The sequence below is a fragment of the Zophobas morio genome, unplaced genomic scaffold (genome assembly GCF_036711695.1).
Source record: "Zophobas morio isolate AGI-343-1 ecotype UQ-CSIRO unplaced genomic scaffold, CSIRO_AGI_Zmor_V1 ptg000012l, whole genome shotgun sequence".
NCBI lineage: Eukaryota > Metazoa > Arthropoda > Insecta > Coleoptera > Tenebrionidae > Zophobas > Zophobas morio.
In genome coordinates, this window is record NW_026972117.1 from 6130774 (window position 1) to 6157585 (window position 26812).

At 30.6% G+C, this 26812-nt stretch overlaps 1 protein-coding gene across 2 annotated transcripts; it reads right to left on the reverse strand.

Moving 5' to 3' along the window:
• Positions 1-10442: 10442 nt before the first annotated feature.
• LOC135128297 (protein twisted gastrulation-like) lies at positions 10443-24984 on the reverse strand. Of its 2 annotated transcripts, none has more exons than XM_064055205.1 (4): positions 24853-24984; positions 11405-11624; positions 11126-11329; positions 10443-11075 (listed from the first exon to the last, which is right to left on the reverse strand). In XM_064055205.1, the coding sequence occupies exons 2-4, from the start codon at positions 11610-11612 to the stop codon at positions 10756-10758; spliced, it is 732 nt and encodes a 243-aa protein (XP_063911275.1). In that variant the 5' UTR covers positions 11613-11624; positions 24853-24984; the 3' UTR covers positions 10443-10755. The 2 variants fall into 2 exon arrangements, with proteins under 2 accessions (XP_063911275.1, XP_063911276.1); XM_064055206.1 differs by lacking the exon at positions 24853-24984 and adding an exon at positions 24429-24701.
• Between the last annotated feature and the right edge of the window lie 1828 nt (positions 24985-26812).

Genomic DNA, 26812 nt, shown 5'->3' on the forward strand with positions numbered 1-26812 from the left:
CGATTCGCGACGTCACAATATGAATCTTTGATTTATTAATGTATTATTAGCAACTAAAATGTTTATATAAATCTTTTTGGACATTGTTTGTTTATATTTGTTAATTTACAATGTACAGACTAAAAAATTGGTTAAATACCCATTGGCTGACGCAACAACATGTTCGCGAATGTTCGAGAAGCTATTCCTTTGTTTGAATACGTCGTGACGTCACGATTCGCGACCTCACAATATGAATCTTTGGTTTATCAATGTATTATTAGCAACTAAAATGTTTATTTAAATCTTTTGGGACGTTGTTTATATTTGTTAATTTACAATGTACAGGCTAAAAAATTGGTCGAAGTCTATTTGAACAAAAATTCCCTCGCTTCTGAAATACAGTCCAAGAAATACTGCTTTTCTGAAAAATTATACCCTTAAAATTTGATTTTAAAAAAGAAAAATTTTGGCAAATTACACTAATAAAATAGAGGATGGGTGGCTGGGGCTAGTACCTGCTAAGATAAGACTGATTTTCACAAATGACATATCCTCTAATAAAATAAAGGCCGGGCGGCGGGGTTACTGTCTGTAAAAAAAATATTGTAGAAAAAAGTTAAAGTTAACCCCGCCCACCCCCCTGTTCTTTCATTTTTTTCTTCTGAAATAAGAAGTATAAGTATATATTGGTTCCCATTCTCACTCCACACAGATTTCGGACAAACTTTGACATTTTCGAAACTTAACTAAACACATTTTCTTGTAGATTTCGAGCTCTAGAACTCATTTCCGGAATCGTTTCTTTGATAACTGCAACCGTTTTTCCGGAATCGGCCGTTGAAATATCGAAATTTTTAGAAATTTTCTAAAATTCGCATTTCCTACCGATTCTTTCGAAAATGTTGCTACGTGACCATCAACACACTATATTTTTGGAATCAGCTTGTCGAGATCTACGTCCCTGAATTTTTTCGCAATTTTTAGACAACTTTTTTGAAAGTGAAAATTTGCCAATGGTCCCCCCTTCTTCACTTTTCGGCCAAATTTTGACATTTTCGAAACTTAACTAAACACATTTTCTTGTAGATTTCGAGCTCTAGAACTCATTTCCGGAATCGTTTCTTTGATAACTGCAACCGTTTTTCCGGAATCGGCCGTTGAAATATCGAGATTTTTAGAAATCTTCAAAAATTCGCATTTCCTACCGATTTTTCCGAAAATGTTTCTCCGTGACCATCAACACGCTATATTTTTGGAATCAGCTTGTCGAGATCTACGTCCCTGAATTGTTTCGCAATTTTTAGACAACTTTTTTTTAAGTGAAAATTTTCCAATGGTCCCCCCTTCTTCACTTTTCGGCCAAATTTTGACATTTTCGAAACTTAACGAAACACATTTTCTTGTAGATTTCGAGCTCTTGAACTCATTTCCGGAATCGTTTCTTTGATAACTGCAGCCGTTTTTCCGGAATCGGCCGTTGAAATATCGAGATTTTTAGAAATTTTCAAAAATTCGCATTTCCCACCGATTCTTCCGAAAATGTTTCTCCGTGACCATCAACACGCTATATTTTTGGAATTAGCTTGTCGAGATCTACGTCCTTGAATTTTTTCGCAATTTTTAGACAACTTTTTTTTAAGTGAACATTTTCCAATGGTCCCCCCTTCTTCACTTTTCGGCCAAATTTTGACATTTTCGAAACTTAACTAAACACATTTTCTTGTAGATTTCGAGCTCTAGAACTCATTTCCGGAATCGTTTCTTTGATAACTGCAACCGTTTTCCCGGAATCAACCGTTGAAATATAGAGATTTTTAGAAATTTTCAAAAATTCGCATTTCCTACCGATTCTTTAATAATAATAATAATAATAATGATGGGTTTATTTTCCAACGGACAGGTGTCCATATAGATACAAAAATCTTACAATTTAACAAATATATATATGTATATATATACACTAACTAGCGCTTTATAATACATGTTACAAAAATTAAATATTTAGAACTGAGTATAATAGTCTATAATTTTATTCCTTAACCTACGATTCAATAAACTGTCGTTAAAAATATCAAATATATTACATATGCAATTGTACAATCTAAGGCAATTTAACAGAGGAGAATTATAATGGTGAAATGTATTAGGAATACAATAAAAAAACGTAAGTGGCACTCTGCTCACTATCCTCGGCACAACTATTTTTATTTGACTAAGTATTTCATGACTATTAATTGAACCATTAAGAATTTTTTGAAGAAATGTTATGCTGGCTACGTTTCTTCTACTCAATAGAGATTTTTCATTCAGAATATTCAGGAGAACTTTTTGATTACAGTGTAATTCCGGATAACGCCCAAACATTTTAAAAAATAAAAATTTACAATATTTACGTAAGACATTCTCAAGAAGACTAACAAAAATCTGTTGTGCAGGACTCCATATACAACTACAGTACTCGAGTTTGGATCTCACTAACGAATAGAACAATAAACGAATGGAAAACATATTTTGTAAATCTGAGCTGTTACGTATGATGAATCCTAATAATTTTATAGCACTGTTAGTGACATATTCGATATGAGGTATAAACGATAGCTTTGAGTCAAAAACTACACCTAGATCTTTAAATTGAACACAACGTTTCAAAATTTTACCATTGATATTGTAGTGAAATATTATAGGCTGCATTTTTCTACTGAAGGACATTACATTGCATTTAGATGTATTAATAATAAGGCGGTTTATGGAACAGTAATTGAAAAATGAGTCAACATTATCTTGCAGGCTAAAACAGTCGGCATATGAACTAATAACATTAACGATCTTAAGGTCATCAGCATAAATATAAAATTTACAGTTGATGTGTTCACATATATCATTTAAAAACATAATAAATAAAAGCGGTCCAAGATTAGATCCTTGTGCTACACCACTATGACACCAATATGCATGAGACTCATAACTATTGTATTCAACATATTGACGCCTGTTCATCACCATTGATTTTAAAAGCAAAACTAGACTGTTACATAATCCAAACTTATGTAGTTTGCTAAGTAAAATGCAGTGATGGACTTTATCGAACGCTTTGGTTAAATCCGTGTATATGACATCTATTTGCATTTTTTCATCCATTGCTTGAGAAGCAAATTGTGTAAACTCAAACAAGTTAGTTGTAGTCGATTTGCCTTTAATAAAACCATGTTGATTATGTGAAATAGCATTAACTACGTGCGAGTATATAACATTAGACATAATACATTCAAACAACTTTGCAAAATTTGATAAAAGAGCTATTGGTCTATAGTTATTAATATTACTTTTATCCCCACTTTTAAAAACTGGACAAACTTTCGACACAAGCCAACAACTAGGATACTTAGATGTTTTTAAGATTAAGTTAAAAATATAAACCAAAGGTGTTAAGAAGCAACTAATGCAATCTTTTACAATAAACGCTGGAACATGGTCAGGACCGGATACATTATTAGCCTTAATCTTTTCTACAGCCTTAACAATATCACAATTTTCGATTTTAAATAAGTGTAAAACAGGTAAGTTATCACAACCGTAATTGAGATGCAGAGATGGACAGCACTTTTTATCACAGAAGCTGCAAACACTGTCACTAATGTCACAATACTCATCGCAGATATGTTCGTTTTCTTTACTAAACACACTGGCAAATAATCTTCCAAAGGCGTTTACAATATCTTCAGGAGATGTTAATATGTTATCGCCTGAGGTCATAGTTCCAGGAATCCTGCTTTCCTTCTTCTTTGCATTAACAAATGACCAAAAATTTTTGGGATTCTGTTTAAATGAGCGCTCCGCACTGACTAAAAAACAAGAATATGCTTTGCGCGTTTCTGTCTTTATCAAGCGTCTTAGTTCCCTGTATTTATCTAAATGATGAATCAAGCGAGTATTTTTATATTTGTTCCAGTGGCGTCTTTTTTGTTTGATCATATCAATTATGGATTTGGTGAACCAGATTGGATAGCTCTGTTGTTTACTGTTCATAAGACGCAGAGGTACATATTGTGAAAAATTATCATACAATACTTTATAAAAATAATTGCATGACGACTCCACATCTTCAAATTCTTGTATTTTTGACCAGTCAGTGGACGATAACGAAGAATATAATCCTATGAGATCTGCCTTTCGAAAATTAAAATTAAGTTGGTTCGGGTTTATTCCAAAATATGAGCTCTCGAACATTTTAATTAAAATATTTATGCACAAACATGGATGATGTTGGTCTTCAGCAACTAAGGGATATTCTTCTTTTAATACATCAGTTGTTATGTCATTAGTGCAAATGACCAGATCCAATAACCTTGAATTATGATTCAATATGGAGTTTCGCTGAGTAATATTATTCAATGAAAGAAAATGACAAAAAATATTAAAAAGGTGTGATGATTTCCTCTTAATTCGACAGTCCTCATATTCCGAAATGTTAAAATCACCAGTTATCAGCACGGGATGTGAGAAATTAATATTCGATTCCAAATACTCAAATATATGCTGATAGGTGTTAATTCGTAATCCTGGTGGAATGTATAAAGATATAACAGTAAGGCTAGATGAACCAAACGAAACTTTAACGACAATTAGCTCAACATCTGGAATAGGTGACATTGAAGTTAAGCTTTGTGCTGAATATTTATCTTTAATGGCTATAAGAGTTCCTCCACCTCTAGACAATTTTCTGTCGCAACGGAATACGCTGTAACCTGCGGGAAACAACTCGGTGCTTAACACTCCATCATGTAACCATGTTTCGGTTAATATAATTAAATCGGCATCACTTGCACAAACGTTTATATAGAAATCATTTACTTTAGTATTAAGCCCGCGAACATTTTGATAAATAATATTTAGTGAAGTTGAGAGAGGGTTATCATCAGTCTTTGTGCGTTGGAATTCTACATGTTTTTTGTGATAATTTTAGGGATTCCTTTATAATATTTTAGCATAATATTATTCTCACCATTGGCAATTCGAGATTTGTATTCTTTTCTTACATTGTATGCCAAGTTCTGCTGCATTCGTGTTAGATCCCTGTTAATGTAAACACCATTTTTAGCTCTATATTTACTAACAATATCCTGAGCAAGCATTGGGGTAATTAATGTAACCTTAAGAATTCTGGGTTTTCGAGAAACTTTACCAATTCTGACGACTTTTGAAACTTCAGCATTATCTACGCCTGTACTTGATATCAAACTTTTTATCCTATTCAAATCATCTTGATTTTTATCCTCAACAGAAGCTTCCTGAGATTCAGGCAAGTTGCTGATAATAATATTGTTAAGCCGAGCTTGTCGATCCTCAATTTCCTGGAATATTTGTTCATCAGGAATATGATTCGCATCTGCTGTTCTTGTTTGTATTTTTTCAGCCTTCATTTGTTCAATTTCTTGCCGAAGTTTTTTATTCTCAACTACGAGGTCATTCATTACTGTCTTCATGTCATTTACCATCAAGGACAATGAATTGATTGTAGATATCAGACTTGTTATTGAATTGAATTCATTATTCTCTCTTCTTTCGAAAATGTTGCTCCGTGACCATCAACACACTATATTTTTGGAATCAGCTTGTCGAGATCTACGTCCCTGAATTTTTTCGCAATTTTTAGACAACTTTTTTGAAAGTGAAAATTTTCCAAGGGTCCCCCCTTCTTCACGTTTCGGCCAAATTTTGACATTTTCGAACTTAACTAAACACATTTTCTTGTAGATTTCGAGCTCTAGAACTCATTTCCGGAATCATTTCTTTGATAACTGCAACCGTTTTCCCGGAATCGACCGTTGAAATATAGAGATTTTTAGAAATTTTCAAAAATTCGCATTTCCTACCGATTCTTTCGAAAATGTTGCTCCGTGACCATCAACACACTATATTTTTGGAATCAGCTTGTCGAGATCTACGTCTCTGATTTTTTTCGCAATTTTTAGATAACTTTTTTTTTAAGTGAAAATTTTCCAATGGTCCCTCCCCCCTTCTTCACTTTTCGGCCAAATTTTGACATTTTCGAAACTTAACTAAACACATTTTCTTGTAGATTTCGAGCTCTTGAACTCATTTCCGGAATCGTTTCTTTCATAACTGCAACCGTTTTTCCGGAATCGGCCGTTGAAATATCGAAATTTTTAGAAATTTTCTAAAATTCGCATTTTCACCGATTCTTTCGAAAATGTTGCTCCGTGACCATCAACACGCTATATTTTTGGAATCAGCTTGTCGAGATCTACGTCTCTGAATTTTTTCGCAATTTTTAGACAACTTTTTTTTAAATGAAAATTTTCCAATGGTCCCCCCTTCTTCACTTTTCGGCCAAATTTTGACGTTTTCGAAACTTAACTAAACACATTTTCTTGTAGATTTCGAGCTCTTGAACTCATTTCCGGAATCGTTTCTTTGATAACTACAACTGTTTTTCCGGAATCGGCAGTTGAAATATCGAAATTTTTAGAAATTTTCTAAAATTCGCATTTCCTACCGATTCTTTCGATCATGTTGCTCCGTGACCATCAACACACTAAATTTTTGGAATCAGCTTGTCGAGATCTACGTCCCTGAATTTTTTCGCAATTTTTAGACAACTTTTTTTTAAGTGAAAATTTTCCAATGGTCCCCCCTTCTTCACGTTTCGGCCAAATTTTGACAGTTTCGAAACTCAACTAAACACATTTTCTTGTAGATTTCGAGCTTTAGAACTCATTTCCGGAATCGTTTCTTTGATAACTGCAACCGTTTTTCCGGAATCGGCCGTTGAAATATCGAGAGATTTAGAAATCTTCAAAAATTCGCATTTCCTACCGATTCTTCCGAAAATGTTTCTCCGTGACCATCAACACGCTATATTTTTGGAATCAGCCTGTCGAGATCTACGTCCCTGAATTTTTTCGCAATTTTTAGACAACTTTTTTTTAAGTGAAAATTTTCCAATGGTCCCCCCTTCTTCACTTTTCGGCCAAATTTTGACGTTTTCGAAACTTAACTAAACACATTTTCTTGTAGATTTCGAGCTCTAGAACTCATTTCCGGAATCGTTTCTTTGATAACTGCAACCGTTTTTCTGGAATCGGCCGTTGAAATATCGAGATTTTTAGAAATCTTCAAAAATTCGCATTTCCTACCGATTCCTCCGAAAATGTTTCTCCGTGACCATCAACACGCTATATTTTTGGAATCAGCTTGTCGAGATCTACGTCCCTGAATTTTTTCGCAATTTTTAGACAACTTTTTTGAAAGTGAAAATTTTCCAATGGTCCCCACTTCTTCACTTTTCGGCCAAATTTTGACATTTTCGAAACTTAACTAAACACATTTTCTTGTAGATTTCGAGCTCTTGAACTCATTTCCGGAATCGTTTCTTTGATAACTACAACTGTTTTTCCGGAATCGACCGTTGAAATATCGAGATTTTTAGAAATCTTCAAAAATTCGATTTCCTACCGATTCTTCCGAAAATGTTTCTCCGTGACCATCAACACGCTATATTTTTGGAATCAGCTTGTCGAGATCTACGTCCCTGAATTTTTTCGCAATTTTTAGACAACTATTTTTTTAGTGAAAATTTTCCAATGGTCCCCCCTTCTTCACTTTTCGGCCAAATTTTGACTTTTTCGAAACTTAACTAAACACATTTTCTTGTAGATTTCGAGTTCTAGAACTCATTTCCGGAATCGTTTCTTTGATAACTGCAACCGTTTTTCCGGAATCGGCCGTTGAAAAATCGAGATTTTTAGAAATTTTCAAAAATTCGCATTTCCTACCAATTCTTTCGAAAATGTTGTTCCGTGACCATCAACACGCTATATTTTTGGAATCAGATTGTCGAGATCTACGTCCTTGAATTTTTTCGCACATTTTAGACGACTTTTTTTGAAGTGAAAATTTTCCAATGGTCCCCCCTTCTTCACTTTTCGGCCAAATTTTGACATTTTCGAAACTTAACTAAACACATTTTCTTGTAGATTTCGAGCTCTAGAACTCATTTCCGGAATCGTTTCTTTGATAACTGCAACCGTTTTTCCGGAATCGGCCGTTGAAATATCGAGATTTTTAGAAATCTTCAAAAATTCTCATTTCCTACCGATTCTTCCGAAAATGTTTCTCCGTGACCATCAACACGCTATATTTTTGGAATCAGCTTGTCGAGATCTACGTCTCTGAATTTTTTCGCAATTTTTAGACAGCTTTTTTTTAAGTGAAAATTTTCCAATGGTCCCCCCTTCTTCACTTTTCGGCCAAATTTTGACTTTTTCGAAACTTAACTAAACACATTTTCTTGTAGATTTCGAGTTCTAGAACTCATTTCCGGAATCGTTTCTTTGATAACTGCAACCGTTTTTCCGGAATCGGCCGTTGAAAAATCGAGATTTTTAGAAATTTTCAAAAATTCGCATTTCCTACCAATTCTTTCGAAAATGTTGTTCCGTGACCATCAACACGCTATATTTTTGGAATCAGATTGTCGAGATCTACGTCCTTGAATTTTTTCGCACATTTTAGACGACTTTTTTTGAAGTGAAAATTTTCCAATGGTCCCCCCTTCTTCACTTTTCGGCCAAATTTTGACATTTTCGAAACTTAACTAAACACATTTTCTTGTAGATTTCGAGCTCTAGAACTCATTTCCGGAATCGTTTCTTTGATAACTGCAACCGTTTTTCCGGAATCGGCCGTTGAAATATCGAGATTTTTAGAAATTTAAAAAAAAATCGCGTTTCCTACCGATTCTTCCGAAAATGTTTCTCTGTGACCATCAACACGCTATCTTCTTGGAATCAGCTTGTCGAGATCTAAGTCCCTGAATTTTTTCGCAATTTTTAGACAACTTTTTTTTAAGTGAAAATTTTCCAATGGTCCCCCCTTCTTCACTTTTCGGCCAAATTTTGACATTTTCGAAACTTAACTAAACACATTTTCTTGTAGATTTCGAGCTCTAGAACTCACTTCCGGACTCGTTTCTTTGATAACTGCAACCGTTTTTCCGGAATCGGCCGTTGAAATATCGAAATTTTTAGAAATTTTCTAAAATTCGCATTTCCTACCGATTCTTTCGAAAATGTTGCTCCGTGACCATCAACACCCTATATTTTTGGAATCAGCTTGTCGAGATCTACGTCCCTGAATTTTTTCGCAATTTTTAGACAGCTTTTTTTTAAGTGAAAATTTTCCAATGGTCCCCCCTTCTTCACTTTTCGGCCAAATTTTGACTTTTTCGAAACTTAACTAAACACATTTTCTTGTAGATTTCGAGCTCTAGAACTCATTTCCGGAATCGTTTCTTTGATAACTGCAACCGTTTTTCCGGAATCGGCCCTTGAAATATCGAGATTTTTAGAAATCTTCAAAAATTCTCATTTCCTACCGATTCTTCCGAAAATGTTTCTCCGTGACCATCAACACGCTATATTTTTGGAATCAGCTTGTCGAGATCTACGTCCCTGAATTTTTTCGCAATTTTTAGACAGCTTTTTTTTAAGTGAAAATTTTCCAATGGTCCCCCCTTCTTCACTTTTCGGCCAAATTTTGACTTTTTCGAAACTTAACTAAACACATTTTCTTGTAGATTTCGAGTTCTAGAACTCATTTCCGGAATCGTTTCTTTGATAACTGCAACCGTTTTTCCGGAATCGGCCGTTGAAAAATCGAGATTTTTAGAAATTTTCAAAAATTCGCATTTCCTACCGATTCTTTCGAAAATGTTGTTCCGTGACCATCAACACGCTAAATTTTTGGAATCAGATTGTCGAGATCTACGTCCTTGAATTTTTTCGCACATTTTAGACGACTTTTTTTTGAAGTGAAAATTTTCCAATGGTCCCCCCCTTCTTCACTTTTCGGCCAAATTTTGACATTTTCGAAACTTAACTAAACACATTTTCTTGTAGATTTCGAGCTCTAGAACTCATTTCCGGAATCGTTTCTTTGATAACTGCAACCGTTTTTCCGGAATCGGCCGTTGAAATATCGAGATTTTTAGAAATTTAAAAAAAAATCGCGTTTCCTACCGATTCTTCCGAAAATGTTTCTCTGTGACCATCAACACGCTATCTTCTTGGAATCAGCTTGTCGAGATCTAAGTCCCTGAATTTGTTCGCAATTTTTAGACAACTTTTTTTTAAGTGAAAATTTTCCAATGGTCCCCCCTTCTTCACTTTTCGGCCAAATTTTGACATTTTCGAAACTTAACTAAACACATTTTCTTGTAGATTTCGAGCTCTAGAACTCACTTCCGGACTCGTTTCTTTGATAACTGCAACCGTTTTTCCGAAATTGACCGTTGAATAATCGAACAACGATTAGGCAACCAGTAATACTAACACAATCCGTTTCTTTTCAAAATAAGTGTTAGTAGTAACAGTAAGCATACAAAGTGTCTGAAAAATATATGCACTTTTGGTAAAGTTCGTTCGATAAAAACAATCCAGTCCATTGTAAAAATTATTTATTTATTAGTGTCGAATCTCATCTATAAAACTTCATACTGACAATAAAATGTACAAGTAAAATTATATAACATCTCTATTTTTCCTTAAAAACAAACCTTTAAATTTCCATAACTTATAAAACAAGTTAAACCTTCCAAAGCTAAGTCTTTAATTTAAAGCGTTGCCTCCCTATATTACGTTATGTACAAAAGTTCAGTTTTTAAAACTTAACACCCGTGGACGGCAAGCAACTTTATCTCTTATGTACGGATACAATAAGCGCTTGAAACAGTCCACAGCCGTCACAAACAATTTACAAGTCATCGAGTTCGTTGCCCGAAGTTTCACCATAACCATAATCCAATTCTTCTTCGTCCACATCCTCCTCCACTTCGTCGCTCAGGTCGTTCAAGGAGCACTCACGACATCTGCTCTCATTTATCCCGTAGTTTATGCAGTTTTGGCCAATGCACTCGCAGCACCCATCGTGGAACCATCGGTAGCTGCTGGAACCCATGGTCTGGCAACTAGTTTTACACTTCACCCAATTCATGCACCCTTTGAGAAAAGCCACTGTACAGTTGAGAGTGATTATGTTGCTTTTTATAGGGGCTACTTCTTGTTCGGCGCTTTCTAAAATCAAACATGTACATCCAATTAAGTATATTTGGTTGCATATTTACGCATGTGTATTTTGATTTCGCGTTTTGTACCATAATGACTCGCATCTATGTCTATGGGAAACGTTGTACTATTCCAGCGCATCTCTGGATCTGGGTATTGGGTCAGGACGTCGAAGAGTCCTGGAACGGGTTCCATGAAGTCTTCCACGTGGGATTTTTTGCTGAGGGGACTTTCGTTGATTTCGTGCGACTTGGGGCACATGTCTGGGTATAAATACAACGTTAATTTGATGTTAAAAAGCAAGAAAGCGGTGAGCCGGATATTTCATTTAAACTCACCTACACAAGAACAGCATTCATCGTATAGATAACTCAGGCAGCTGAAGCAGTCCTTGCAGCAAGTACAGTTTTTTAAGTCGCATTTGCAGGATTGCGTGAGGAGGCATTTGCTGACGATGCTTCCGCAGACTGCTTCGTTGCAGGTGTGGATTTGCTGGATGATGAGGAAAGTTCCTAAAATGACACTGAAGAGGGCTAACTTCCACATTTTGGGTTAGAGCTGTGGAAAAAATAATTGTAACAATGTCAAGTCGAAACAACTATAGTCGAATTCTTTCGAAGTATAAACATAAATACTCGAAGTTAACCATGTAATTATTGAGAGTTCATTTTCCCGTTGGTTATTTGGTTTAAATATATGTTCCTCGGCGCAAGGGCTGCGGGGAATATTATTTACGCCATTGATTTTTACTATTTTACTTTATTATAGGGGTTATCACGAAACAAAAATAGCCAAATCAAGTTTCATAAATTTTAAAGTAGTGAAATGGATTCTATAATTAAATTAAATAATTTCGTTTCAGGTTTAAAGTGGAAGGTGAGTGTTGTGATGTGCCCATGAGGAAGAAGTCTGCGAGAATCGGCGCGGAACGAAAGGAAATCAGGATTTAAAGGGTAAGTGTTACTATTAAGCTTTATGTATCGGTCTATTATTCAACGTATTGTGCCTTATTTCTTCAGTTCTTTTTTCCTAAATTGATATAAAAATACGGAAGTTAAGGGAGAAGTAGTTCTATCGTACACATCGTTACTTAACGACTTAATAAATAAGTTTGTTTCAACAAGAACTCAAACGTTAATATCTCGTCTGATATTTAATTTCAGAATTGTTTTGAAAACATTTTTGTATTTGGGACATATTACCTACAACTAAAAGAAGTTCATTAAACCAGTAAAACGTTTCAGACAATCATTTTAATTGAAAACAGTGGTTTTCAATGTTTGAGTTTATTGAGAAGTGTTTAGTGAAGTTTCGGTTTTATTAACTTTAGAACGTTCTTAATTTCCAAACATAGTGTAGCAGAGTTATTTTTATTAAACTTTCATTTCTTGTTTTCTTGACATTCCTTAGTTTATGGAGTGAAAATATCGATTTTCCGTTTCCGTCTATCTATTTGTTAGTGCTCAGAATTTATATTGTGATTCATATTTTTTTAAATCTGATCTACTTATTAAACCTGTGGAATGTTGACTTGCACCGTTTTTAAAAATTAGTATGTGTAAAGTTGATTTTAAATTCTTTGGTATTTTTCTTTGTGTACATAAAACGTGTTTTTTGTTGCAGTGGGTTCGTAAAGAAGATGAGGGAATTCGCTAAATTGTAGCTGAAAAAGAAGCCTAAAGGTTAGAATTTTGCATTAATTTTAAATTGAGTGTTGTTTTTTTTAACATTTTTTTTCTTTCGTGAAGGCTATTTTGATCGGTAATTTTGTCTTATTTTTGTTTTATCAACATTTTTTTGACGTCTTTTCGTTGCATATTTTGTAAGTACTTACTTTATTTAATTTTTATGCACCTTTTCTCTTATGGGTGTATGTGCAGACGATTTTTTCGTTTCGATTTTTCGTGCAGGAGAAAAAGAATTTTTCGGTTCTTGATTTATGTCACTTTTCTATTGTTTTTTATTTTTTTTAATTTTTCAATTTTTCAGTATGTGATTTTTCGATTTTTCAATGTTTCACTTACAAAGCTTTCGGTTTAATCAGTTTTCGATTTTTTAAATGTTTCTTCAGATTTCCAGTTTGCAATTTTTCGACCTCTCTTCATTTTTCAGTTTTTCGACTTACAATTTTTCCATTTTATTTTTTCCTGTTTTCAAGTTTTTATTGTCACAAATTTACAATTTTTCACATTTTTCATTTCTCGAGTTTTCATTTTACATTTTCTTGATTTTTTGGTTTCTCAATTTTGTTTTTTTTTAATTTTTCGTTTCGTCAGTTTTTTTCATTTTTCATTATGTACTTCAGTGTTTCAATTTTCAAATTTTCGATCTTCCTTTTTTCATATTTTCAAGTTTTCGTTTTTACTATTTTTTACTTTTTCGATTTCTCAACTTTTCGTTTCAATTTTTCGAGTTAAAATTTTTTGATCTTATTTTTTCGTTTTTGGTTTTTCAGTTTTTAATTTTAGGTTTTTTTAAATTACTTGTTTCTTCATTTCTCGATTTACAATTTTTCGATCTTACTTTTCTCATATGTATTTTCAAATTTTCGTTTTTGCAATTTTTCACATTTTCGATTTATCATTTTTTCGTACTTTCATCTTTTTTTTTTTTCATATATTCGCCTTTTCAATTTCTCAGTTTTTCGTTTCTTCAATTTGCAATTTTTCAGTTTTCGTTTTTTTAATTTTTCATTTCTTCATTTTTTCGATCTTTATTCGATTTAAGAATTTTTTGTTTTTTCACATTTTCGAATTTTCGATTTTTCGGTTACTTCATTTTTCGGGTTGCAATTTTTCGATTTTACTTTTTCGGCTTGCAAAATTTTTCGATTTTACTTTTTCGATTTAACAATTTTTATATTTACCATTTTTCGATTTTTTAATTTTTCGTTTCTTCAATTCTTCAATCTGCAGTTTTTCGATCTCACACTTTTTCGAATTTAAAATTTTTCGTTTTTACAATTTTTCAATTTTTCACATCTTAATTTTGTAGATGTTTCGATGTTTTATATTTTCGACTTTTCAAGATGAACTTTAAAATTTTTGTTTTTTCCAATTTTTCGATTAATCAGTTCCTCGACTTTTCAATGTTTCGTCAAATTTTCAATTTGGAATTTTTAGACTTCTCTTGGTTTTACAGTTTTTCGATTTTTCTTATTTTTTCCTATTTTCTAATTTTTGTCTCCACAATTTTTCAGCTTTTCACATTTTTGATTTCCTGATTTACTCGTTTTTACAATTTTTTGATTTTTTTGTTTTTCGATTTTTAACTTTGGATTTCGTCAACTTTTCGTTTCTTCAATTTTTCGATTTACATTTTTTTTAATTTTTCACATTTTTCATTTCACGATTTTTTATTTATTATTTCCCCAATTTTTAATTTTAGGTTTTTAAAAATTTTCATTTCTTAATTTTTTGAATTAAATTTTTTTTTGTATTTTTCAATTTTTAGATATTTCAATTTTTCCATATATCGTTACTTCAATTTTTCATATTCTCAAGTTTTGTTTTTACAATTTTTCGCATTTTCGATTTATCAATTTTTCGTACTTCCAATTTTTCTGTTTTTTATATATGTATTCGATTTTTCAATTTTCCAGTTTTTTATTTCTTCATTTTTTTCGACATTTATTCGATTTAAGAATTTTTCGTTTTTTCACATTTTCCATTTTTCAGTTTTTCGATTTCTCTAGTTTTTGATCTTTCAATTATTCGAATTTTAGATTTTCAATTTTCCGAGTTTTCGATTATTCGAATTTTCTATTTCTTTGTTTTTCCATTTTTGACTTTCCGATTTTTTGAAATCTTGATTTTCGACACTTCGGATTTTTGTTTTTGCATTTTCGATTTGCCAGTTTTGATTTTACGAATTTTGATTTTGGATTTTTCGAATACATATTTGGTTCATCGAATTTTTGGATTTTTCAATTTTCAATTTTTCGTTTCTTCAGTTTCTCGATTAGTTTTTTCAGATTTTCACGTTTTCGTTTTTACAGTTTTTCACACTTTCGATTTTTCAATTTCTCAGTATTTAATTTTTTTTTTTAATTTTGCTGCTTTTCAGTTTTCGACTTCTCAGTCTTTTATTTCATTTTTTTTTATCTTTATTCGATTTAAGAATTTTTCGCTTTTTCACATTTTCGAGTTTTCAATTTTTCGGTTATTCAGTTTTTGCGATCTTACTTTTTCGATTTAACAATTTTTGTAATTACATTTTTTCCATTTTTTCATTTCTCAGTTTTTAATTTTTGGTTTTCTCAATTTTTCGATTATTCACATTTTTTATTTCCCAGTTTTTCGATTTGCTATCTTTTGTCCTTACTTTTTCGATTTTACAATTTTTCGATTTTTCAGTATCTCATTTATTAATTTATAGATTTTTCAACTTTTCGCTCTAACTTTGTCCATTTTTTGATTTTGCGATTTTGCAATTTTTCCATTTGCGAAAAATCGGAAAGAGGAAAATTCGAAAAATCGGCAACAGGAAAAGTGTAAAATCGAGAAAGTGAAAGGTCGCAAAAAGAGGAAAATCGCAAACTCAAAAATATAGAAAAAGTAGATCGAAAAACTGTAAATTAACAAATTAAAGTAACAGAAAATGGAAAAATTAAAATATCTAAAAACTGAAAAATTGAAGAATCCTAAAATTAAAAGTTGAGAAACTGAAAATTCGAAAAGTTGAAACGAAAAACTGAAAAATCGGGGAACTGATAAATCGAAAAATTGAAAAATCAAAGGTTTGAAAGTGAAGAATTGAAAATGTGCAAAACCGAAATTGTAAATCAAAATATTGATACAGTGGAATTGAAGAAACAAAAAAACTTTAAAGAGCTAAAATTAAAAATTGAGAAGCCGAAAAATCGAAAAACTGTAAAAATGAAAAATCGAGAAATCAAAAATGTAAATGTTAATTGGAAAATTGCAAAAACAAAAACTCAAAAATACGACGAAAAGTTCGAGCTTAAAATTAAAAACTCAGAAACTGAAAAATTGAAAACTCGAAAATTCAGAAAGAGGAAAATTCGAAAAATCGGTGAGAGGAAAAATAGTAATAATGAAAACTTGAAAATATGAAAAAAGTAGATTGAAAAATTACAAATTAAAAAAATTAAAGTAACAAAAAATGGAAAAATCATAAACTTAAAACTTGAGAAACTGAAAAATCGAAAAGTTGAAGAAAGAAAAAGAAGAAACTGAAAAATCAAAAACTCGAAAATGCGGAAACAGGAAAATTCGAAAGATTGGCAAGAGGAAAAATGGTAAAAAAGAAAAGTTGAAAATATGAAAAAAATAGATTGAAAAATTACAAATTAAAACATTAAAGCAACAAAAAATGGAAAAGTTAAATATCAAAAAATTGAAAAATCGGAAAAATGTAAATCGAAAAATTGAAGGAACGAAAAGTTGAAGAATTCTAAAATTAAAACTTGAGAAACTGAAAAATCGAAAAATTGAAACGAAAAATTGAAAAACCGAAAGTTTGAAAGTGAAGAATTGAAAATGTGAAAAATCGAAAAATTGTAACATTTTTAAGAAAAAGTAAGAAGTGAGAAACCGCAAACCGAAAAAAAATTGGCAATCTAAAAAATTGAAGACACGAAAAATTTTAAAAACCTAAAATTAAAAACTGAGAAACCGAGAAATCGAAAAATTGAGAAATCAAAAATGTGAATAATTGGAAAATTGCAAAAACAAAAACTTGGAAAATACGGAAAAAATAAGATCGAAAAACTAAAATACGAAAAGTTCCAGGACACTAAAATTAAAACTTGAGAAACTGAAAAATCGAAAAATTGAAACGAAAAATTGAAAAACCAAAAGTTTGAAAGTGAGGAATTGAAAATGTGAAAAATAGAAAAATTGTAAGATTTTTAAGAAAAAGTAAGAAGTGAGAAACCGCAAACCGAAAAAAAATTGGCAATCTAAAAAATTGAAGACAAGAAAAATTTTAAAAACCTAAAATTAAAAACTGAGAAATCGAGAAATCGATAAATTATAAAAACGAAAAATCGAGAAATAAAAAATGTGAATAACTGGAAAATTGCAAAAACAAAAACTTGGAAAATACGGAAAAAATAAGATCGAAAAACTAAAATACGAAAAGTTCAAGGACACTAAAATTAAAAATTGAGAAACTGCAAACTCGAAAATGCGGAAAGAGGAAAATTGGAAAGATTGGCAAGAGGAAAAATGGTAAAAACGAAAAGTTGAAAATATGAAGAAAGCAGATGAAAAATTACAAATTGAAACATTAAAGTAACAAAAAATGGAAAAATTAAATATCAAAAAATTGAAAAATCGGAAAAATGTAAATCGAAAAATTGAAGAAACGAGAAGTTGAAGAATCCTAAAATTAAAACTTGAGAAACTGAAAAATCGAAAAATTGAAAAATCGAAAAATTGAAAAACCAAAAGTTTGAAAGTGAGCAATTGGAAATGTGAAAATCGAAAAATTGTAAAATTTTTAAGAAAAAGTAAGAAGTGAGAAACCGCAAACCGAAAAAAAATGGTAAATCTAAAAAATTGAAGAAACGAAAAATTTTAAAAACCCAAAATTAAAAACTGAGAAACCGAGAAATCGAAAAATTATAAAAACGAAAAATCGAGGAATCAAAAATGTGAATAAATAATTGGAAAATTGCAAAAACAAAAACTTGAAAATACGGAAAAAATAAGATCGAAAAACTAAAATACGAAAAGTTCAAGGACACTAAAATTAAAAATTGAGAAACTGAAAAATCGAAAACTCGAAAATGCGGAAACAGGAAAATTCGAAAGATCGGCAAGAGGAAAAATGGTAAAATCGAAAAGTTGGAAATATGAAAAAAGTAGATTGAAAAATTACAAATTAAAACATTAAAGTAACAAAAAATGGAAAAATTAAAATATCAAAAAATTGAAAAATCGGAAAAATGTAAATCGAAAAATTGAAGAAACGAAAAGTTGAAGAATCCTAAAATTAAAACTTGAGAAACTGAAAAATCGAAAAATTGAAACGAAAAATTGTAACATTTTTAAGAAAAAGTAAGAAGCGAGAAACCGCAAACCGAAAAAAAATTGGCAATCTAAAAAATTGAAGACACGAAACATTTTAAAAACCTAAAATTAAAAACTGAGAAACCGAGAAATCGAAAAATTATAAAAACGAAAAATCGAGGAATCAAAAATGTGAATAAATAATTGGAAAATTGCAAAAACAAAAACTTGAAAATACGGAAAAAATAAGATCGAAAAACTAAAATACGAAAAGTTCAAGGACACTAAAATTAAAAATTGAGAAACTGAAAAATCGAAAACTCGAAAATGCGGAAACAGGAAAATTCGAAAGATCGGCAAGAGGAAAAATGGTAAAATCGAAAAGTTGGAAATATGAAAAAAGTAGATTGAAAAATTACAAATTAAAACATTAAAGTAACAAAAAATGGAAAAATTAAAATATCAAAAAATTGAAAAATCGGAAAAATGTAAATCGAAAAATTGAAGAAACGAAAAGTTGAAGAATCCTAAAATTAAAACTTGAGAAACTGAAAAATCGAAAAATTGAAACGAAAAATTGTAACATTTTTAAGAAAAAGTAAGAAGCGAGAAACCGCAAACCGAAAAAAAATTGGCAATCTAAAAAATTGAAGACACGAAACATTTTAAAAACCTAAAATTAAAAACTGAGAAACCGAGAAATCGAAAAATTATAAAATCGAAAAATCGAGAAATCAAAAATGTGAATAATTGGAAAATTGCAGAAACAAAAACTTGAAAATACGGAAAAAATAAGATCGAAAAACTAAAAATACGAAAAGTTCAAGGACACTAAAATTAAAAATTGAGAAACTGAAAAATCGAAAACTTGAAAATGCGGAAACAGGAAAATTCGAAAGATCGGCAAGAGGAAAAATGGTAAAAACGAAAAGTTGGAAATATGAAAAAAGTAGATTGAAAAATTACAAATTAAAACATTGAAGTAACAAAAAATGGAAAAATTAAAATATCAAAAAATTGAAAAATCGAAAAAATGTAAATCGAGAAAGTGAAGAAACGAAAAGTTGAAGAATCCTAAAATTAAAACTTGAAAAACTGAAAAATCGAAAAATTGAAACGAAAAATTGAAAAACCAAAAGTTTGAAAGTGAGGAATTGAAAATGTGAAAAATCGAAAAATTGTAAAATTTTTAAGAAAAAGTAAAAAGTGAGAAACCGCAAACCGAAAAAAAATGGTAAATCTAAAAAATTGAAGAAACGAAAAATTTTAAAAACCCAAAATTAAAAACTGAGAAACCGAGAAATCGAAAAATTATAAAAACGAAAAATCGAGGAATCAAAAATGTGAATAAATAATTGGAAAATTGCAAAAACAAAGACTTGAAAATACGGAAAAAATAAGATCGAAAAACTAAAATACGAAAAGTTCAAGGACACTAAAATTAAAAATTGAGAAACTGAAAAATCGAAAACTCGAAAATGCGGAAACAGGAAAATTCGAAAGATCGGCAAGAGGAAAAATGGTAAAAACGAAAAGTTAGAAATATGAAAAAAGTAGATTGAAAAATTACAAATCAAAACATTAAAGTAACAAAAAATTGAAAAATCGGAAAAATGTAAATCGAAAAATTGAAGAAACGAAAAGTTGAAGAATCCTAAAATTTAAACTTGAGAAACTGAAAAATCGAAAAATTGAAACGAAAAATTGTAAAATTTTTAAGAAAAAGTAAGAAGCGAGAAACCGCAAACCGAAAAAAAATTGAAGACACGAAAAATTTTAAAAACCTAAAATTAAAAACAGAGACACCGGGAAATCGAACAATTATAAAAACAAAAAATCGAGAAATTAAAAATGTGAATAATTGGAAAATTGCAAAAACTAAAACTTGGAAAATACGGAAAAAATAAGATCGAAAAACTAAAAATACGAAAAGTTCAAGGACACTAAAATTAAAAATTGAGAAACTGAAAAATCGAAAACTCGAAAATGCGGAAACAGGAAAATTCGAAAGATCGGCAAGAGGAAAAATGGTAAAAACGAAAAGTTGGAAATATGAAAAAAGTAGATTGAAAAATTACAAATTAAAACATTAAAGTAACAAAAAATGGAAAAATTAAAATATCAAAAAATTGAAAAATCGGAAAAATGTAAATCGAAAAATAGAAGAAACGAAAAGTTGAAGAATCCTAAAATTAAAACTTGAAAAACTGAAAAATCGAAAAATTGAAAAACCAAAAGTTTGAAAGTGAGGAATTGAAAATGTGAAAAAACGAAAAATTGTAAAATTTTTAAGAAAAAGTAAGAGGTGAGAAACCGCAAACCGAAAAAAATTGTCAATCTAAAAAATTGAAGAAACGAAAAATTTTAAAAACCTAAAATTAAAAACTGAGAAACCGAGAAATCGAAAAATTACAAAAACGAAAAATCGAGGAATCAAAAATGTGAATACATAATTGGAAAATTGCAAAAACAAAGACTTGAAAATACGGAAAAAATAAGATCGAAAAACTAAAATACGAAAAGTTCAAGGACACTAAAATTAAAAATTGAGAAACTGAAAAATCGAAAACTCGAAAATGCGGAAACAGGAAAATTCGAAAGATCGGCAAGAGGAAAAATGGTAAAAACGAAAAGTTGAAAATATGAAAAAAGTAGATTGAAAAATTACAAATTAAAACATTGAAGTAACAAAAAATGGAAAAATTAAAATATCAAAAAATTGAAAAATCGAAAAAATGTAAATCGAGAAAGTGAAGAAACGAAAAGTTGAAGAATCCTAAAATTAAAACTTGAGAAACTGAAAAATCGAAAAATTGAAACGAAAAATTGTAACATTTTTAAGAAAAAGTAAGAAGCGAGAAACCGCAAACCGAAAAAAAATTCGCAATCTAAAAAATTGAAGACACGAAACATTTTAAAAACCTAAAATTAAAAACTGAGAAACCGAGAAATCGAAAAATTATAAAATCGAAAAATCGAGAAATCAAAAATGTGAATAATTGGAAAATTGCAGAAACAAAAACTTGAAAATACGGAAAAAATAAGATCGAAAAACTAAAAATACGAAAAGTTCAAGGACACTAAAATTAAAAATTGAGAAACTGAAAAATCGAAAACTCGAAAATGCGGAAACAGGAAAATTCGAAAGATCGGCAAGAGGAAAAATGGTAAAAACGAAAAGTTGGAAATATGAAAAAAGTAGATTGAAAAATTACAAATTAAAACATTAAAGTAACAAAAAATGGAAAAATTAAAATATCAAAAAATTGAAAAATCGGAAAAATGTAAATCGAAAAATAGAAGAAACGAAAAGTTGAAGAATCCTAAAATTAAAACTTGAAAAACTGAAAAATCGAAAAATTGAAAAACCAAAAGTTTGAAAGTGAGGAATTGAAAATGTGAAAAAACGAAAAATTGTAAAATTTTTAAGAAAAAGTAAGAGGTGAGAAACCGCAAACCGAAAAAAATTGTCAATCTAAAAAATTGAAGAAACGAAAAATTTTAAAAACCTAAAATTAAAAACTGAGAAACCGAGAAATCGAAAAATTATAAAAACGAAAAATCGAGGAATCAAAAATGTGAATACATAATTGGAAAATTGCAAAAACAAAGACTTGAAAATACGGAAAAAATAAGATCGAAAAACTAAAATACGAAAAGTTCAAGGACACTAAAATTAAAAATTGAGAAACTGAAAAATCGAAAACTCGAAAATGCGGAAACAGGAAAATTCGAAAGATCGGCAAGAGGAAAAATGGTAAAAACGAAAAGTTGGAAATATGAAAAAAGTAGATTGAAAAATTACAAATTAAAACATTAAAGTAACAAAAAATTGAAAAATCGGAAAAATGTAAATCGAAAAATTGAAGAAACGAAAAGTTGAAGAATCCTAAAATTAAAACTTGAGAAACTGAAAAATCGAAAAATTGAAACGAAAAATTGTAAAATTTTTAAGAAAAAGTAAGAAGTGAGAAACCGCAAACCGAAAAAAAATTGAAGACACGAAAAATTTTAAAAACCTAAAATTAAAAACTGAGACACCGGGAAATCGAAAAATTATAAAAACCAAAAATCGAGAAACTAAAAATGTGAATAATTGGAAAATTGCAAAAACAAAAACTTGGAAAATACGGAAAAAATAAGATCGAAAAACTAAAATACGAAAAGTTCAAGGACACTAAAATTAAAAATTGACAAACTGAAAAATCGAAAACTCGAAAATGCGGAAACAGGAAAATTCGAAAGATCGGCAAGAGGAAAAATGGTAAAAACGAAAAGTTGGAAATATGAAAAAAGTAGATTGAAAAATTACAAATTAAAACATTAAAGTCACAAAAAATTGAAAAATCGGAAAAATGTAAATCGAAAAATTGAAGAAACGAAAAGTTGAAGAATCCTAAAATTAAAACTTGAGAAACTGAAAAATCGAAAAATTGAAGCGAAAAATTGTAAAATTTTTAAGAAAAAGTAAGAAGTGAGAAACCGCAAACCGAAGAAAAATTGAAGACACGAAAAATTTTAAAAACCTAAAATTAAAAACTGAGACACCGGGAAATCGAAAAATTATAAAAACCAAAAATCGAGAAATTAAAAATGTGAATAATTGGAAAATTGCAAAAACAAAAACTTGGAAAATACGGAAAAAATAAGATCGAAAAACTAAAATACGAAAAGTTCAAGGACACTAAAATTAAAAATTGACAAACTGAAAAATCGAAAACTCGAAAATGCGGAAACAGGAAAATTCCAAAGATCGGCAAGAGGAAAAATGGTAAAAACGAAAAGTTGAAAATATGAAAAAAATAAATTGAAAAATTACAAATTAAAACATTAAAGTAACAAAAAATGGAAAAGTTAAATATCAAAAAATTGAAAAATCGGAAAAATGTAAATCGAAAAATTGAAGAAACGAAAAGTTGAATAATCCTAAAATTAAAACTTGAGAAACTGAAAAATCGAAAAATTGAAAAACTAAAAGTTTGAAGGCGAGAAATTGAAAATGTGAAAAATCGAAAAATTGTAAAATTTTTAAGAAAAAGTAAGAAGTGAGAAACCGCAAATCGAAAAAAAATTGGCAATCTAAAAAATTGAAGACACGAAAAATTTTAAAAACCTTAAATAAAAAACTGAGAAACCGGGAAATCGAAAAATTATAAAAACGAAAAATTGAGAAATTAAAAATGCGAGTAACTGGAAAATTGCAAAAACAAAAACTTGGAAAATACGGAAAAAATAAGATCGAAAAACTAAAATACGAAAAGTTCAAGGACACTAAAATTAAAAATTGAGAAACTGAAAAATCGAAAACTCGAAAATGCGGGAAGGAAAAACGGTAAAAACGAAAAGTTGAAAATATGAAAAATGTAGATTGAAAAATTACGAATTAAAACATTAAAATAACAAAAAATGGAAAAATGTAAATCGAGAAATTGAAGAAACGAAAAGTTGAAGAATCCTAAAATTAACTTGAGAAACTGAAAAATCGTAACGAAAAATCGAAAATTGAACACAATGTTTAAATTCACATTTTTAAATAACCACAAAATTGTTTTTAATAATTTAGCTTCTCAGGGACACAAAAAGATATTTTTTTAAATCTCACCTGGACGTGCTCGCTGCGCTCGCATTTTAACGTTACCTGATAATAAAACTATAAGTTTCACCTTTTTTATGAAACATAATCTGTTGACAGAAAATCATAGAATTACACAACTGATTCTAAATTTGTAAAGATATTTGAAAAAAAAAACATTACTCAAACTTATTTTTAGATGAAGATAGAGAAAAATTAAAATATTTGTACAACTTTAACCTATAATAACATAATTCTCGCAATGCCACGGGTTCCATTTTAGGCCCCTTGCTGTTTACAATATATATTAATGATTTAGGAGCTGCTGATGTAATACTTTATTAAGGCGATGACCCAACGTCACGATACTCTGGTTCATACATAAATATTTGGAATATGGATACCTAGTATATGGTGTGCTGGTCAGCCCCTCAAAATTAAGACATAAAATTTTAATAGATACAAAAATAACGTTCTGAGTGTATTATCACACCCCTTAAAAAATTCTTTGACGGTGTTTAATATAGAACTAACTTACTCTATAAATTTTATGTTATTTTTAAATATACAAGGTGTTCCACGTAGACATAATCAACCTCAAATCATCCACAATTTTAAAAATACAACATACACAATAAAAGCGAAGAAATTCGAAACATCCGACTTATCATCACTCACCAGTCGATAGTGAAACACCGTGACGCCGTAGCCCATTCATAAACTAACAAATAAAATTTTTCACATCAACTTAATAACATTCAAGAATGCGATAAATACATACAACTCGACATATTTATAAAACATGCCAATTACCAAATTCAGACGAGATAATCTCCAGGACGTTGCGAAAACGCGCATTTTTTCGATAATTGCGCGCCGAAACGCCGACAAAACAAAAATCGATAACTTTCCACAAAAAAAAAATCATCAAAACAAATCGAAAACCATTCGTATCTCGCACGAAAACCTTGCAGTGACGTCGCACCACAACACCTGAGAATGCGCCAATTAACATATAAATCGTCGCTAAATCAACACACATTAAGTCACAAACCGGAAAACAAAATTTTTCGAACGATCTCGTACGACCGAAAAGTCTTGGTCGGTGCTGAAATTAAGCGCAGCAGCATTTAAAGCGCGTAATTGTTAATTTAGCCTAAGGCCAGTTTAAATTAATCAAGGCGACGGGCGAGATCTGGGGTAAGTGGGTACGTGGAAACGTGACTGTGGTACTTACGGGGAAACTGGTGACGTTGGGTGTCGAAAAAGGTTCAAACACTAGCAAGTTGGAGGAGATATCGGAAGAAACTCTTCAACATCGTGCTTCTCTTGAGAAACTTGGTTTGCTACTGAGGTACTGAGACTGAGCCCCACCGTTCGCCAGCCGCGGCAAGTTTAAAGAGAAGTGGTACTACCTGTTTTCCAGGAAATCTTGACGCTGAAGAGGCTAGAGATTCATTGAGTTAAAGAAAATGGGTTTTTGAAGTCGCTGCAGTGCGTGAAAATTACGCATCGAGTGTGGTCGCTAGTACCAAAGGTACCCGAATAAAAGGAGATGAAGAATACTCAAAATGGTGAAAAATGACACGAAAATACAACCGGAGATTACGTTTGGTACTACACCGAAATTCTTTTTCCCTTTGGTACTTTTTCCACATTCCATAAATCTTTTCTTTCGTTCTGTCTACGCCGCGCTGATAAAGCCATAAAGCATCATCCTTGAGCGGAAATGTATAATTGCATGGCAGGTAAAGCAGGTACTCGACGCGTTGGGTCAGTCGAGTGAAATCTATGGAATGCGTTTGTCTCAGACCCAGCGGCGACCACCAACAACGTTTTGTTTTAGAAAGAGATGAGTGCCGAAGCTTGGACTTGGTCCATTAAATTCCGATTTGAAACCGATATACGGGCGAGTTTAACGATTCTGTGTGAAAAGTGGTACTTCCGTGTCGGTTGCAGTACCTACTGGTCGGTTTTGATGTGGAGAAAATCGTTCTGTAGTGACGTTTTTCGGTTATTTTGATGTTGGTAGTGGTTTTTATGAATGGGTGTTTTTGCTTCCTCGGTATTTTTTTTTGTTTGTTAATTACGTGCTCAGGTTGCTATAATTTTGTTTTTGTTGGGTTTGCTGAGTACCTATCTAAAAGGGTCGTTTTGACAATGTAAAATGTCATTAAAATATACTTAACTGCCGACATTAAATTTTAGCTCTAGCTGTGTTTCAAAGCATCCGAGAGGCAGTGTCTTCTTACCGTGAATCAGAGGCTTGAACCGTAGTGGTTGTCTTTGTCTATCCAAGGATACATCAATGAAGAACTACACGTACAAAAAAATAACATTTTTAAATATGAAAAATCACTGTGTTCCAATTTAATTGTTACGATTTAATTTTCTAACTATATACTTTACAGTTATTTTTTTTTTCATTTTTTAATTTTCGGAATTTTGGAATTTTTGGTTTTTCGAGTTTTCGATATTTTGATTTTTCTGCTTTAGATTTTTCAGAATCTCGATTTTCAAATATTCGACATTTTGGTTTTTTGAATTTTCCCTGTTTTGATTTTATGATTTTTTCGTTGTTGATTTTCCAGTTTTAGAGTTTTCAAAATTTCGTTTTTTTGGTTTCCGAATGTTTCTATTTTCATTTTTCGAATAACTGTTTCATCAAATTTTCGGTTCTTACAATTTTCAAAATTAAGATCCAATTTTCGATTTTCGATTTTTCTAGTGTTTGATTCTTTAATTTTTTATTTTTCGTTTTTCAGTTCTTCGAATTTTCGATTCTTGGATAACGGTTTTTTCAATTTGTATACCTTTCTTTTTTCGATTTCTCTATTTACGGTTTTCCACTTTAGATTTTTTGAAATCTCAATTTCCGAATTTTCGTCATTTCAGTTTTTTGAATATTCAATTTTTCGAATTTTGGTATTCGAGTTTTCGATTTTTCAATTTTCTATTTTTCGTTTTTCTTTTTTCGATTCCTCAATAATCGTTCTTTTAGTTTTCTTAAATTTCTTTTTTAGATTTTTCAAATTTTTGATTTTTCGACTTTCCTATTTTTCAATTTTTCGGTTTTCGATTTTTCGAATTTTCGATTTCTAGTTTTCGAGTTTTCATATTTTTGATTTTTCGATTTTTTATTTTTCCACTGTCGGATTTTTCATTTTCGATTTTTCAATTTTTCAAATTTTAGGATT